The sequence below is a fragment of the Pseudorasbora parva genome, chromosome 9 (assembly GCF_024679245.1).
Source record: "Pseudorasbora parva isolate DD20220531a chromosome 9, ASM2467924v1, whole genome shotgun sequence".
NCBI lineage: Eukaryota > Metazoa > Chordata > Actinopteri > Cypriniformes > Gobionidae > Pseudorasbora > Pseudorasbora parva.
The window spans coordinates 44,990,936-45,006,158 of NC_090180.1; the positions used below are offsets into that span (position 1 = coordinate 44,990,936).

General features: G+C 38.6%; 1 protein-coding gene across 2 annotated transcripts in view; it reads right to left on the bottom strand.

The window, feature by feature from the left end:
* Window positions 1–543: 543 nt before the first annotated feature.
* The window catches only part of sirt6 (sirtuin 6), a 28,734-nt gene continuing 14,054 nt past the window's right edge, over window positions 544–15,223 (bottom strand). For both annotated transcript variants that reach the window (XM_067452796.1, XM_067452797.1), the window contains 5 exons: window positions 13,829–13,888; window positions 12,434–12,529; window positions 11,815–11,895; window positions 6,629–6,752; window positions 544–1,815 (listed from right to left, as the gene is read on the bottom strand). In XM_067452796.1, coding sequence (XP_067308897.1) covers window positions 1,459–1,815; window positions 6,629–6,752; window positions 11,815–11,895; window positions 12,434–12,529; window positions 13,829–13,888 — 718 coding nt within the window. In that variant the 3' untranslated portion in view covers window positions 544–1,458. The remainder of the gene's footprint in view (window positions 1,816–6,628; window positions 6,753–11,814; window positions 11,896–12,433; window positions 12,530–13,828; window positions 13,889–15,223) is intronic.

Here is a 15,223-nt window from a genome sequence, read left to right on the forward strand (position 1 = left end):
CGTTCGCCAGTTTCTGTGTTTACTAGAAGCACGCAAGCGCAACTCAACCGTCATCATTATGGTCCGCCCACCGACACTACACACTATGTGATTGGCCCGGGAAGGGTTAGGGTAGGGTCAGAAGGGATTACAGCTCAGAAGGGTATTGAGAGTTGCTAGACGACACTCGCGGGCAGATTTATAAATCAGATTAGATTAGATTTATTTCTAGGCTAGCAGATTTGGGATATACTGGAAGAAATCTGCAGCAAGTGCGTGATGGTATCATGTCAATATGGACCAAAATTCATGGAGGAATGTTTCCATCAACGTGTAAAACGTGAAGAATTAAGGCATAATTTCGCTTTTAGACATGCACTCGCAAGCTTCCGCTCTAGAGAATCCGTGCCACCATTTTGAAGTGAGTGCCGCTGTGTCAGGCGGGAGAGGGAAGTTTATGTGGATAGACCCTCGTCTACTCCGATGTACTTCAACAAATAAAAATAAAAACTAAGCCCATGCCCTAAAATAACTCAACACTAGTTTGGTGATAGTTTCAGCATCTTTTTTTAATAAAAATTCACTTCTTCCCCAAAAAAAGTACAAAAACAATGAACTTACACAGTATATCCTGAAGACAGAAACAAAATAATGTCTCATCAGTGTCGGGAACATATCAAAGAGAAGGACGTTAGGAATTATTACAAGTTACACAACTATTATGAGTAGATCAAGCAAACACTCATTCTGTCCAAACACACACAAACGTACAAATGTGTTTAGCAAACCTATTAAATTGCATGGTTAAGCTTTTGAATTTTTTTCTTTAAGCTTAAGGTTTTTAGGAAGCTTGTCTGGTTCACCCCATGTTTTTTGCATTGTGGCATGACAATTAAGCATACTCCCCATGTGACAAATATATCACTCTCATTGTTTAAACAATTACATATAGATATTCATAGATTATAGTTGTACGTGTTGTACAATCATAACATCATAAATACATGATTTATTCAAAAATCATTGAGAATAATAATACTATGCAAAATAAGGCTGCAGTGTGGGAAAATGCGCTTATTTGTCTCTTTCTTTCTTTCTTTCTTTCTTTCTTTCTTTCTTTCTTTCTTTCTTTCTTTCTTTCGATATTGGGGTGAAATTTAAAAGACATGTTTCATGCGGTGAACCTTAATTTTACAAACATGATTTATTGGAGGTCAGAAAAGATCACATGATTTTAACAGTACACAACCATGATTCACCAAAACCTCCATCGAGGATAACCGCAGAGAGCGGCCGGCAAACAGAAATCATACCGAGCTAAATTACCCACTAACTAGCTGTACACACGCATGGCTCTATGACATCACTTCCTTCTGCTCAGTGTGCACGGAATCTAACAGGTTTGAGTCAACACAGGGCATTTGGTGACCACACTTCCTGAGATGGGTCATTCAGTGTCTGTCTGATCGTGATACGGCTCTAAGAGGATTGTTCAATGTCCTTCTGCACTTTGATTGGTCGAGAGTCACTAAATGCCGTTTCCTTTCCCCCTTCTTTTGTCTCATTTTCTACTTTAACATCTTTCTTGCTGTTAATCTCGCCACCTTGCCCTTTCTTCTTTCGTTTCTTTGTGACGGCGGGTTTATTTTCCTCTATCTTCAGCTCGATCTTTACTTCCTTTTTCCAGGATCCAAAGGGGAGGATGTCCAGGTCTCCACCTGAGCTTTCACACAGCGTCGGCCCCGCCCACTCCGGAAGCTCCAATCCCAGCAGCTTCATCAACTGACCCATGACCTCATCTACATAGCCGTGGATCAGCAGGTGGCCGTGCTTGTCCTACAAAAAACAAGTTTTAAAGGGATAGTTCACTAAAAATGTCAATTCTGTCATTATTTACTCAAATCTTTAATTTTCATACAATGAGCATTAATGATAATTAACCATGTTATAAATAAAAAAGGCGCCATAAAAATAGTCAATAAGACTTATGATCTCATACAATAGCTTTTTGTTTATGACAATTTAAGCCACTAATCTCATAGCATATAGCTATTGTATGACTACTGTATGACTTGAGAAGTTGTATGAAAAAAACACTTATGTTTATCGTGCTTTTTGTCCATCACTTTTTGTTTCTCACAGGAGGAATGTCATATGGATTGCAGAATTGAGTAAATGAGTTTATTTTTTGTATGCTCTAAAACTTTAAAGGTGCGGTACGTGTTTTCTGAGAAACACTGTTGATATTTGAAATCAACCCAAACAAACACGCCCCTCCCTCCCATGCTCCTCCCCCAAAATGCCCAAACGCACAAATGCATAAGTGGACGGTTCTTCTTTTTCCAGTGACATTCCTCTTATCTACTCTCTTTTGACAGCTGATTGGCTCACTCTCCTCCCCCTTTATTAGTGGACACACCCCCCTACAGCTGATTGGCTCCCTCACCTCCCCCATAATTAGTGGACACACCCCCCCTACAGCTGATTGGCTCCCTCACCTCCCCCATCATAAGTGGACACACCCCCTACTGCTGATTGTCTCTCTCTCCTCCCCCATCATTAGTGGACACACCCCCTACTGCTGATTGTCTCTCTCTCCTCCCCCATCATTAGTGGACACACCCCCCCTACTGCTGATTGTCTCTCTCTCCTCCCCCATCATTAGTGGACACACCCCCCCTACTGCTGATTGGCTCTCTCTCCTCCCCCATCATTAGTGGACACACCCCCCCTACTGCTGATTGGCTCTCTCTCCTCCCCCATCATTGGTGGACACACCCCCCCTACTGCTGATTGGCTCTCTCTCCTCCCCCATCATTGGTGGACACACCCCCTACTGCTGATTGTCTCTCTCTCCTCCCCCATCATTGGTGGACACACCCCCTACTGCTGATTGTCTCTCTCTCCTCCCCCATCATTAGTGGACACACCCCCTACTGCTGATTGTCTCTCTCTCCTCCCCCATCATTAGTGGACACACCCCCCCTACTGCTGATTGTCTCTCTCTCCTCCCCCATCATTAGTGGACACACCCCCCCTACTGCTGATTGGCTCTCTCTCCTCCCCCATCATTAGTGGACACACCCCCCCTACTGCTGATTGGCTCTCTCTCCTCCCCCATCATTGGTGGACACACCCCCTACTGCTGATTGGCTCTCTCTCCTCCCCCATCATTGGTGGACACACCCCCTACTGCTGATTGGCTCTCTCTCATCCCCTATCATTGGTGGACACACCCCCTACTGCTGATTGGCTCTCTCTCATCCCCTATCATTAGTGGACACACCCCCTACTGCTGATTGGCTCTCTCTCATCCCCTATCATTGGTGGACACACCCCCTACTGCTGATTGGCTCTCTCTCATCCCCTATCATTAGTGGACACACCCCCTACTGCTGATTGGCTCTCTCTCATCCCCTATCATTAGTGGACACACCCCCTACTGCTGATTGGCTCCCTCTCCTCTCCTATCAATAGTGGACACACCCCCTACTGCTGATTGGCTCTCTCTCATCCCCTATCATTGGTGGACACACCCCCTACTGCTGATTGGCTCTCTCTCATCCCCTATCATTGGTGGACACACCCCCTACTGCTGATTGGCTCTCTCTCATCCCCTATCATTACTGGACACACCCCCTACTGCTGATTGGCTCTCTCTCATCCCCTATCATTGGTGGACACACCCCCTACTGCTGATTGGCTCTCTCTCATCCCCTATCATTACTGGACACACCCCCTACTGCTGATTGGCTCTCTCTCATCCCCTATCATTGGTGGACACTAGAGTGCGGATCGGGCCGCATTTTTCTGTCCGAGCCCGACCCGCGTCCGACAGAGCAGTAACCGAACCCGACCCGAGCCCGACAGGCATTAAAATATTTATGTCCGAGCCCGACAGTTAAAATCTATTTTTTCCCCTCATATACTAATGATACGTACGTTTGTTTGTGTGGAAAGCCCGCTTTTATTAAGCAACATAAGGAAGGCATTCTGAAATGTTTACAGACGAGCGCATCAGCGCGCACGCGGGGCATCAAACGTTACACAGAGCCCAATCAAATAGCCAACTGAAATTAAATGAACAAAGGTCTGCTAAAAATGGCCCAAGCTAACAGAATAAAACATTAACGTAACACAATTGAAATGCTTATTGAAATGAAAGTCATCTTACCAATTTTCTCAAACGGTATGCTTCCTAAACTGCAACATGGGATCTATTTACATAATCTATCCATCAAAGTTTAGGCTAATCGAGGTTTTATGCAGAAAAAGGATTGCATCAACTGTGGACAGCTTCAAGGCTGTCCTGCTGCCAGCAGCGCTGAAGTTGCGCTCACTGGAATAACAAGGATGCCGCGGGCAATATGCACGCACGTGTTGCGCGTTGTTGTCACGGCGACATAAACAAATTTCCGCGTGCAGGAAGACGGATGTTAGGGTAATATTTTACATTTATTTTAATCACAAAAACAAACCATTGCATCAAGTTAAACAGGCCCATTGGCTACTTGCATAATAAGCAGTTTTAAATTTAAAAGGTTCAATGCCTTATCGCGCTGACGTGACCGAGCCCGACCCGAACCCGAACGTCATATCTAAATATCTGTCCGAACCCGGCCCGACCCGTCGGGTACCGTCGGAACCCGTCGGGCTCGGGTCGGGTATCCATCCTCTAGTGGACACACCCCCTACTGCTGATTGGCTCTCTCTCATCCCCTATCATTAGTGGACACACCCCCTACTGCTGATTGGCTCTCTCTCATCCCCTATCATTAGTGGACACACCCCCTACTGCTGATTGGCTCCCTCTCCTCTCCTATCAATAGTGGACACACCCCCTACTGCTGATTGGCTCTCTCTCATCCCCTATCATTAGTGGACACACCCCCTACTTTAATTATTTATTTATTTATTTAATGCATCCCTGCTGAATAAAAGTATTAATTTCTTTCATTAGGTGTGTCCACTAATGATAGTGGACACACCTAATGAAAGAAATTAATACTTTTATTCTGCAGGGATGCATTAAATTCATCCAAAGTGACAGCAAAGACATGTATAATGTTACAAAAGATTTCTGTTTCAAGTAAATGCTGTTCTTTTGAACTTTCTATCCATCAAAAAATCCTGAAAAAGATGCATCACATTTTCACAAAAAAAAAATGTCAACATTGATAATAATCAGAAATGTTCTTGAGCAGCAAATCATATGAGAATGATTTCTGAAGGATCTGAAGGCTGGAGTAATGATGCTGAAAATTCTGCTTTGATTACAGGAATAAATCATTTTTTCACAACATTACTGTATTTTTGATCAAATAAACACCCGCTAAACTTTTGAGCGTTAGTGTATGTTCTCCTTGAATGCATTTCACAGCCAGTCTGTATGAAATACTATTTACTTTAAATAAATACACACTTTAATCAAAAACGGCACAGCCAGATTACCAACATTACAAAACTGCCCGAGAAATGTCAAATTCTATTCCTTTACATGATAAGCAGCAGTAATGCCATAAACTCGCCCACCCAAAAATCTGACGTGCAATAGTCCGTCGTATATACGCAGACTTTGAATTTCAAACAAGATTTATAAAAAATAAATCCAATTTGGGAAGTGAGATTTTGACGGGAATTGGAAGCAATGAGGTAAGAAGGCAAAAATAACCTTCAGATGAAACACGACTCAAATAAGGGCCGATAACAACACGTCTTAAAATTAATAGGATTAATTTATTAAAACACATTTCAGCTACACGATGAGATCAGAAAGGAAATGACGAGCTTAAGAGAAAATCCACCCGACTCTTCAATGAAGCTGCAAAGCTTCTTAATCAAAATTGTTTTAATAATGAGAATGAGTGGTCAGAAAGGGTTTAGCGCAGCTGTACTTTTGAAGGACACTAATCTGAGCGTGTGTGGTGATGTGTGCTCAGAGCTCACACATGATGACAGATTTTAAACTACTGTGTGTTTGTGTAAGCGTGCGTGTGGGTGAGGACTGAGCTGCTCTGATGTCTGCATAGTCAGAATATTAACTGAAATTGATCCTTATACACTACCATTCAACAGTTTGGGACTGTTTTTGAAAGAAGACTCACCTAAGCTGCATTTATTTGATCAAAAATACAGTATAAAAAGTGATATTGTGAAAAAGTATTACCATTAAAAATAATAAATAATATTTTTTAACATTTATTTAATTTATTCGTGAATTTTCATCCATTACTTCAGTCTTCAGAGTCACGTGATCTTTCAAACATCATTCTCATATGATGAGTTGCTGCTGAAGAAACATTTATGATTATTATCAATGTTAATGAAAACAGTTGCTGCTTCATATTTTTTGTGGAAACAATGATACATGCTGTTTAAAACGAACAGCATTTATTTGAATTAGAAATCTTTTGTAACATTATAAATGTCTTTACTGTCACTGTAATGCACCCTTGCTAAATAAATGTATTAATTTCTTTAAAATTATTTCTGACTTCAAGCTTTTGAACAGTAATGTAAGTAACTATTAAATTAACAATCAATTTCAAAATACATAATATGCTAAAAACAATGTAAAATAGTAAATTGTCAAAACTATAGTCAAAACATTTGTATGTGCATTTTGAGGTGTAGTGTTGGTGAGACGTACATGTTTTGTAGGCTGAAGGTTGACTATAGCCAGCTTCCCTCCCGTGCGTTTGGTTAGAAGAGGAAGGTCTCCGCTTGGTTTAATTTGAAGAGATGTACCCAACGTCAAAGCCAAGTCTGCTCGCCTGTGAAGAGACACACAATATCAGCCGCTGGGGTCTGTTGCTCTTTTCTCAGAACTGGTTTACATTCATCTCACCCACAGGCCACGTGAGTTATAATGAACACAAATGTCATGCTTCTGGAAAGTGTGATTGTCCTTTTAATGGTAGGTTCCTGCTTCATTAAGACCAATACAAATTCCACTGATTCTATACAGTTTCTTCGATTTCAATAATCATCTTTTATTATGTAATATGCAAAATCTGTAAAGAACATATCTTAATCACACTCAAAAGGCAAAATAAAAAATGGTAGTTAGTTAATGTTAGTTAAACTTTTAGTAATTAAAAAAAAAAGTAGTTCAGTTTTAATAATTGTAGTTGTGTCATTGTGTTCGAAATCAAAATTTAAAACTTTGCCTTGGCACATAACTGAAATGAAAGTTTTTATCTAATATTTAGAGGTTTCAGTTCAATTAATAAAAAGTTTTTAACATTTTTAGTTAAAAATAACATCCCTACTGTTGTTTTGAATGAAAAAAGTATATAAATGAAGTGTATATAAAAAGTAAAACATTATATTACTTGTATCTATATATATATATATATATATATATATATATATATATATATATATATATATACACACACTTGTATAACATTTTGGCAATGGGAATTAGAAGAAGACATGCTAACTAATAACTAATCACAATACAAAAAATCTTACATTTTTATAAGTAAAAATGTAACGTTATAAGCTTACATTATAAGCTGTATTTTCTTTATAGAAAAAAAGAGAAAAGATTGAGGTGAATACAGTGTTTAAATTAATACAGAAAATTGGAATGGGTCACGGTCATGGGTATGGTTGACTATCCAGTTGTTGTATGGCTAGTGGACATTTTGCCTGCATCACGAGTCTTTTTGTAATCCTGACATTTAAAAAAAATATTTAATTACAAAGACAAATAGCAAAGTACAACAGTAGTGAGGAAAAGGCTGTACGATTTTCACAGACCTGACCTGAACTGAAACAGGAGCAAAGCTCTGATAGATAAAGAACCTTGTGCTTTTTATCATTGCTAAAATCTCTTTTTATCTGAGCATTGTTAACTTTATGAAGTACAAGATTCAAAAGAAACAAAACAATGCTTATATTTTATAAAAAAATCATAAAAGCTGTTCATCCTGGATTCAAGATCATTAATGAGTCACTAAAAGCTCCATTAATCTTCTATTAAGAAGAAGCATGACAAAAGAGATTGGCTGAAAAACCAGACCAAAAAAACATATTCCGGACATCTTTCAAAGTGAATTATTGCAGTAGGCTAAGAAAATACGAAAAATAATACAATACGTTCTCTTCTAAAGAAACCACAAGTGACCTCAGACCATGAGAGAGAAAATTGAAAGTGCAAGTGAGAATTACGAATCTCCTTTAAGTCTGAACAGGAGCTAGCAGGAGTTTGATTGGTTTTCTTCATGTGGTCGGAGGAAAGTCATCGGCACTCAAACACACCATCAATCCCAGAATACCGCGCATCCACTGAGAAACTGACATGCTTAAACATGCTTTTAACTAAAACACATTTTAAAGACAAATCTATAAAGGTATGGTCACATTTCAAATAAATTTTCATGCAAAAAAGTTCCATTGTCAATACTGTACTGATGTACGAAGCACAGCTGGGACATTACTCACTTTCAAACCAAGCAGCTTTTGTCGGTCAGTGCAGTAAATGTGCGAGGGGTTATCTTTCCTATCAATACAGTGCATTCTTATTTCTTATGCATACGTTATCACTATTTTAATTAATTTCTATGTAAAGCACTTTGAATTGTCATTGTGTATGAAATGTGCTATACAAAAAACAAACAAAAAAAACATTCAGAAAGTATTCACAGCGCTTCATTTTTTGCACATTTTGTTATGTTAGAGCTTTATTCCAAAAACGGATTAAATACATTTTCTACAAACAACACCCCATAATGACAACATTTTGAACAATTTGAAATCTTTGCAAATTAAAGTATATAAGTATTCTAAGCCTTTGCTCTATACCTATTTTTGGTCAGTTTCTCCCATTCTTCTTTGCAGGACTGCTCATGCTCCATCAGGTTGGGTGGGGAGTGTCATTGGACAGCCATTTTCAGATCTCTTTAGAGGGGTTTAATCAAGTTCAAGTCTGCGCTTTGGCTGGGCCACTCAAGGACATTCACAGAGTTGTCCCGCACCCTTTCCTTTTTTAAATCTAGGCTGTGTGCTTAGGGTTGTTGTCCTGTTGGAAGATGAACCTTCCCCCCAGTCTGGAGCAGGTTTTCATCAAGGATGTCTCTGTACATTGCTGCATTTATCTTTCCCTCGATCCTGACTTGTTTTCCAGTTCCTGCCATTGAAAAACATCCCCACAACATGATGCTGCCACCACACTTTACTGTAGGGATAGTATTGGCCAGGTGATGAACTGTACCTGGTTTCCCCCCAGACATGACGATTGTCATTCAGGCCAAAGAGTTAAATCTTTGTTTCATCAGACCAGAGAATTTTGTTTCTCATAATCTGATACCCCTTTTCCACCAGAATGAACCAGGTGCAAGTTCAGAGCCAGTGCTAGTGCCACTTTGAAGTTGGTTAGATTGACAACCCTTCTAAGAACCACTTTGCTTTTCCACATGCTAGAGAGCGACCACAGAGCCAGGTCTTAAGTCACTGTATAGATGGGCTCCAATACAGAGCGTCACAAAGCCGATAATGCGATTTATCACGATAATGAATATGCACGATATTGTTATCGTGGGCACTTTAAAATATCGTAAATAATAATTTATTAACAGTTTATAATTTTTTTATAATGCACTCAAGAATACTTTGCCCATCAACAGTATAAATGCTCAACACCGCTGTATTCTGCGTCAAAGGGACGCGCACTCAGGTGTAAATGAGAAGCACATGAACGAGTGAAGGAGACGCGCTGCTGAAGTGCTGCTCAGTGACAGCAGAGGGCGCTGATGAACTGCTGAATGCAGTAGTTACCCCGGAAACCCGCAAACAAACAAAACCGTGTGTAGTTTTTAAAACAGCCATTCGTTTTTTGTAATCTCAATGTTGTTCATCACAGCACCAAATACTTAATACTTAAAGACTTAATAGGCTATTTATTTTCAAATTTAAACATTTTTATGTTTTAATCTGGACTACAACATGCCCTAATAATTAGAACTGTTCTGATTATTTGTTATTGTTCAGTAAAACTTTGAGAAATACGACTATCCGGTTGTTAAGGCTGACGTCACGCGGCAGCGCTTCCGGGTCCAAACGCTCTATCTTATACCACAAGAAAAACTACAAACGGTGCTAATATACACACACAATGTGGTGTAATACTACAAAAAAAGTTATAATACCCTTTTTCTCCATACCAAACTTCCAGATGGCCAGACAGTGATTCATCTTTTATAAATCGTTAAAATATTAATGTCTGTAACGCTGTGACCATAGAGAATGTTGTGTAGACAGTAAGTATTTAAAATGTTTAACTTTTTTAAATGTTTGATGTTTAATAATTAAAAAATAGCGCTCATTAAAGGGCGTCAATGGCATTCTCAAGTGAAACGAGTTGAGGCTTGGACCCAGAAACGGCGTTCCTTACGTCACGACTTAACAAGCGGATAACATGTTAATTCATTATTACCAAACTGACAATGAAAAATACTTATAAAGAATTAGTCATTCTAAGTAATACATTAAGTAATGTTAATTTCTTAGTTACTGTTTAATAACTTTACAATCAAAATAACGTTTTTAATGGACTAAAGATAAAACTAACAATGATCAGTATTTCTTAACTAACATTACCAAAAACATTATACTTTCTGTACCAAATGTAGCTATTGCTCAATCTTAGTTAATGCATTAAATAATGAGACCTTATTGTAATTTATATAAATAAAATAATATCAACCCAAGGTTTATTGAGTTTTACACAATTCTTTTGTAGTGTGGTTTTTGGTTAAATGTAAATATCATCACCTGGCTACATTAGCCCACTTCTTTTCGACACTTTTTCCTGTTGGTTTATAGAACAATTACTCCGAATTGCCCTCTGTCGTTTCAAAGAATAGCACAAGGGCGAGCACGTCAAGTATAAACGCCTCGTCCGTTTGGGGAGGAGCGTGCGCAGTCAGCGGAGGCTCGTGCAGCGGAGCCAGGCAAAAGTATAAACAATCCTTTTTTGAGACGCGGCGCTGCGCGGAGCTGAGCTTCGAGGCTTGGGTGCGACCCCCTTAAGACATAATAGAGACGAGAGGCTAATATTAGGTGCGTCTTAATCAGCTCCCTAGTTCAGTAGTCAGGGCACTGATCAGGACATACCGGTAAGTCAATGGGCTGAGTCCCTGGTCAGTGCCCAGACTACTGACGGAGCAGATTGAGACGCACGCATTGTGAACATCGATATTTGTAGCCTGCCTGACATGGCCTTTTCACAGACGTCGCATCTGTCATAGACTACAGTAGCCTATTTAAAATGGCACATGCATCCATTATATTCTCAATTTACAAAGCAAAGCATTTACAAAGCAATCCCTGTAAAGTTTTTAGGTTAACTATAGAAGAGACCAGGATTAGTGTGTGTTGCACTGGCAAGACTCGCATGCGCGTGGCATCATGGTGATGGTTTCGCTCCATCGTGATGTCGATCAGTCATGGTACAACCAACCAACCCTACTGAACATTACGATGAACATGAATGGACATTAAATTAACGGCATTTAGGACATTATCCACACCTTTTCCTCCGGCCTTTATTTGAGACCGGCCTTTATTTGTTTGTGTTGACCACGCCCCTGGCCACTATCAGAGGCCCGACATTTAATTGATTGCAGGCTTTTATTTGAGGAAATACGGTATTCCTAAATTCACCGGTCAATCATTAAATGAATGTGCTGAACTTTACTTTGGTCTCGTAAGCCCTGCTTGCCTTGTTCTCAATGAACATCGCTCTTGATTCCCTAAATATAATGGCCTTCTTTCTGCATTGTTAGAGCACACCTTCATTCTCAGTCTCGAGATATTTATCTTCCTTACCTACATGCTTCGTCAGCTCTATTCAGGTCTCTGTCGGGCAGTGAGTCCTCCCAGTCCAATATAGTGCTGATTAACCTCCCCCTGCAGAGAAAACACACACACACACACACACACGTCTGGTTCACTATCTTTTCAGTCATCCATAGACGTAATGTTTTTATACCGTATACAAACCCGCTACACTATATATCTACTATATATCCCTCTACACTGCCCCTACCCCTAAACCTACCCATCACAGGAAACATTCTGCTTTTTTACTTTCTCAAACAAACTCATCCTGTATGATTTATAAGCCTTTTGAAAAGTGGGGACCGCCGGCTGGTCCCCACAATGTAGGTGAGCTCAGGTTTTACTATCCTAACACACACACACACTGATGAGACAGAACAAATAGCTCATGACGAGCACAGAAACATGAGGGGGAGTGTGTGTCGTGTTCTTGCCATTTTAAAATTGTTTTATGTACACGTGTCAGATGGATGTCTTTGTGCATTTCAATTTAATACACACACAGAATAGATATGCGAGTGCATAGTCAGCGACATTCTGGGTTCCCACCATCATGGAAAAACATGATGGACCTTTCGGGTCCATTCCTTTAAAATGGTGCAATTACCTGCAAGATCGGAGTCCTCTGGAACGTGTAACATCACAGTAGCGTCCGGTTGGCTTCAGACCCATCACTCCGATTACCGTGTCGCGAACATATTGCCTGAAACAGCCCAGGGCACAAGTGCTTATTGCTGTAGCAGTGACAGAAACAAATGGTTTGTGTTGTGGCTGTACTGTTTAAACAGTGTATTTCAATGTTTACAGATTGGCCGCATTCACTTCTATATTAAGTACCTCAAAATCATTTTTTTGGTAATGAACCTCAAATGGTGTCGATTGAGCTTAATTTGAATGATAATGTACTTGGAATATTGCTTCAAACTGCAATAAGAGGAAGTACTTTAACACACAAAAGTACACACCTTTAAAACGATTTGTTAAAACAAGGTGAAGATCAGATGAAATGCGGTTTCTGTCTTAAAAAGTTTTACATTCAGAAAGTTATGGCATTAAATGTTTTATGCAGTGCAATAAAATATGTATCTTTCTCAGTATTTTTGTTCTGTTTTCCAATACAAATTTCTATCATTCAAGCTATTTTTTGTATAATGAAAGAAAAAGTAATGGATATCTGTTGACAGTTGTATTTCTAAACCTTGAAATGTTGCTAATTCAACTCTAGACATTTACACTTAAAAAGACATTGACATACTGTGTTCCCTTTCATTTATTTCTTAAATGTTCTTTACTTGGCCTTAAAAGAAGTCTTAAAATGTACATTCATAAAGCCTGCAGAAACCCTGTGAAAGCCGTTTCTGCTCAAGCAAGCCAAAAATTATTATAAAAATGTTTTACTAGTGGGTGCAGGACATTATAGTTCATTTATGTAAGTGAGGTTAGGAAAATAAAGTAAACTGTGACATATTATACCCAAAAATATTTTCCATACAGTGACTAGTAAAATGTATAAAAATGTATTCACTTATGCGACCATTTACATTTATGCATTTGGCAGATGCTTTCATCCTAAGTGTACTTACTACACCACAGACTGAACAAAAGAAGAATTGCTTGGTCAGTGGTTGACCTAAATTGGTATTATCTAATTGTGTACTTAAATTTAACAGCTGACAGCTGCTTGGTTGCTTGTAATCCATTAAATACCTTTCTATCAAAGTTATCTTACATTATCAACAACAAAAAAGAAAAGTTCTTGTCATATTTTATTACACTTTTATAGCAATTTATAGCAAGTAAACTGTGATAGTGTGAGAAAATGTATGCTGCCTGCTTGTTTTTGTTGTTTTGTTTTTTATCTATCCTTAGCAACCAGTAACACAGCAACACATCTTCTGCTTTTAATGCATTTATTAAACATTAGAAGTTCTTGGCACTATTCTTGGCACTGTGCAGACAGACTTTATTAACATGTTCAGAGAGAGAGAGATTGATTACATACTTGCCACACTTTTCACATTCTTCAACAAACATGTTCCCGTGCAGCTCGGACAATCGATCCCTAACAGATAAAGAGAGAAATAAACAAACCCAGTAAAGACCAGAAGAATGAGAAATCAACGCACATACATAACGATCGAATATCACAAAATCTTCAATGTTCATTTCAACCGATGACATTTAGATCTCATAATATTTGCATGCGTACTATTGTACTATTTAGATTTGCGCAAGACATAACCGACTATTTATGTGAATACTGACTAAAGATGGACATTTGTTCATAATTTTGTGTATTTGACTGTTTGAGGAAACTTAATTTGGAATGTGCGAGCTCAGTTACAGGCTTGTCGTTGGCCTGAGCTTTAAATTACGAAATGCTATAAAATCGTTTGCATGTTGAAATTTGATTTCCGTTAGCCATCCCGAAACGAACGTGAAAATGTTGAAACAGAGCATTCAGATTGCTTTAGTGTAGGAGCGATGTCTTTTAAAGCCAGAAGCAATTTGCTTTGCTTTGAAATTATTTCTCGCAAGAAAGTTTTCAAAAGACTGATTTGATGTGATTATCTTTGTTGATTAATTTACTAATAAACATTTGTGGTAATCTCCCACTTTATAAACATATTACGTGTGGCATCGATTTAATATCGGTACTTCGGTATTAGATTGTGATACCGTACCGAAGCTAAAATTGTAATATCGAGCCATCCCTAATCCACATATCCAGAATTGACATCCCTATAGCAAATGTTAGCAAATTCAGAAGTTTTTGCTGCTCTTCAACTTGATGCACTAATACTTTTTTACTAATTTATACATCATCAAAGTAGCCCATATAATATTAATACAACAACTCTTTTTTATGTAGTAATGATAAACCTCCTCAAACGAACTCAGAGGCATGTACAATCTATTGATGTGTTTATGAGGAAGTGTCTTGGTGCCCTGGACATTATAGACAATAACTTTGTGGTAATGCTACTTTTTTGCATAATTATAGATGTTTAAGCCATAAATCCACCAGAACTATGCATGGATGCTTTCTTCTGTGTCACCATCTCTCACTCAAATGCCACCATGAACATTTTTCTAGCTCCACTCTACAGTTTTTTTTAAATCAATTTTTGTTATTTATATTAGTTATTTTAGTACAGAAACTAACCTCAACACTAAACAAAAACGGCAAACGTTGCTTTGGCAACTAACAGCTCTAAAATAAGTTTATTTTTGTTTTATTTAAAAAAAAATTACGTTTCATTTAATTTCATTTAACGTTTATTTTACACCAGATAGTGAGAAGTTTTTTTTATGGTAGTTTGAGTTTGAGATAACACTGATTCAAATACAAAACTTATATATAAAGACTGAGGGCTTTTAATTAGGTCTGCCTGAA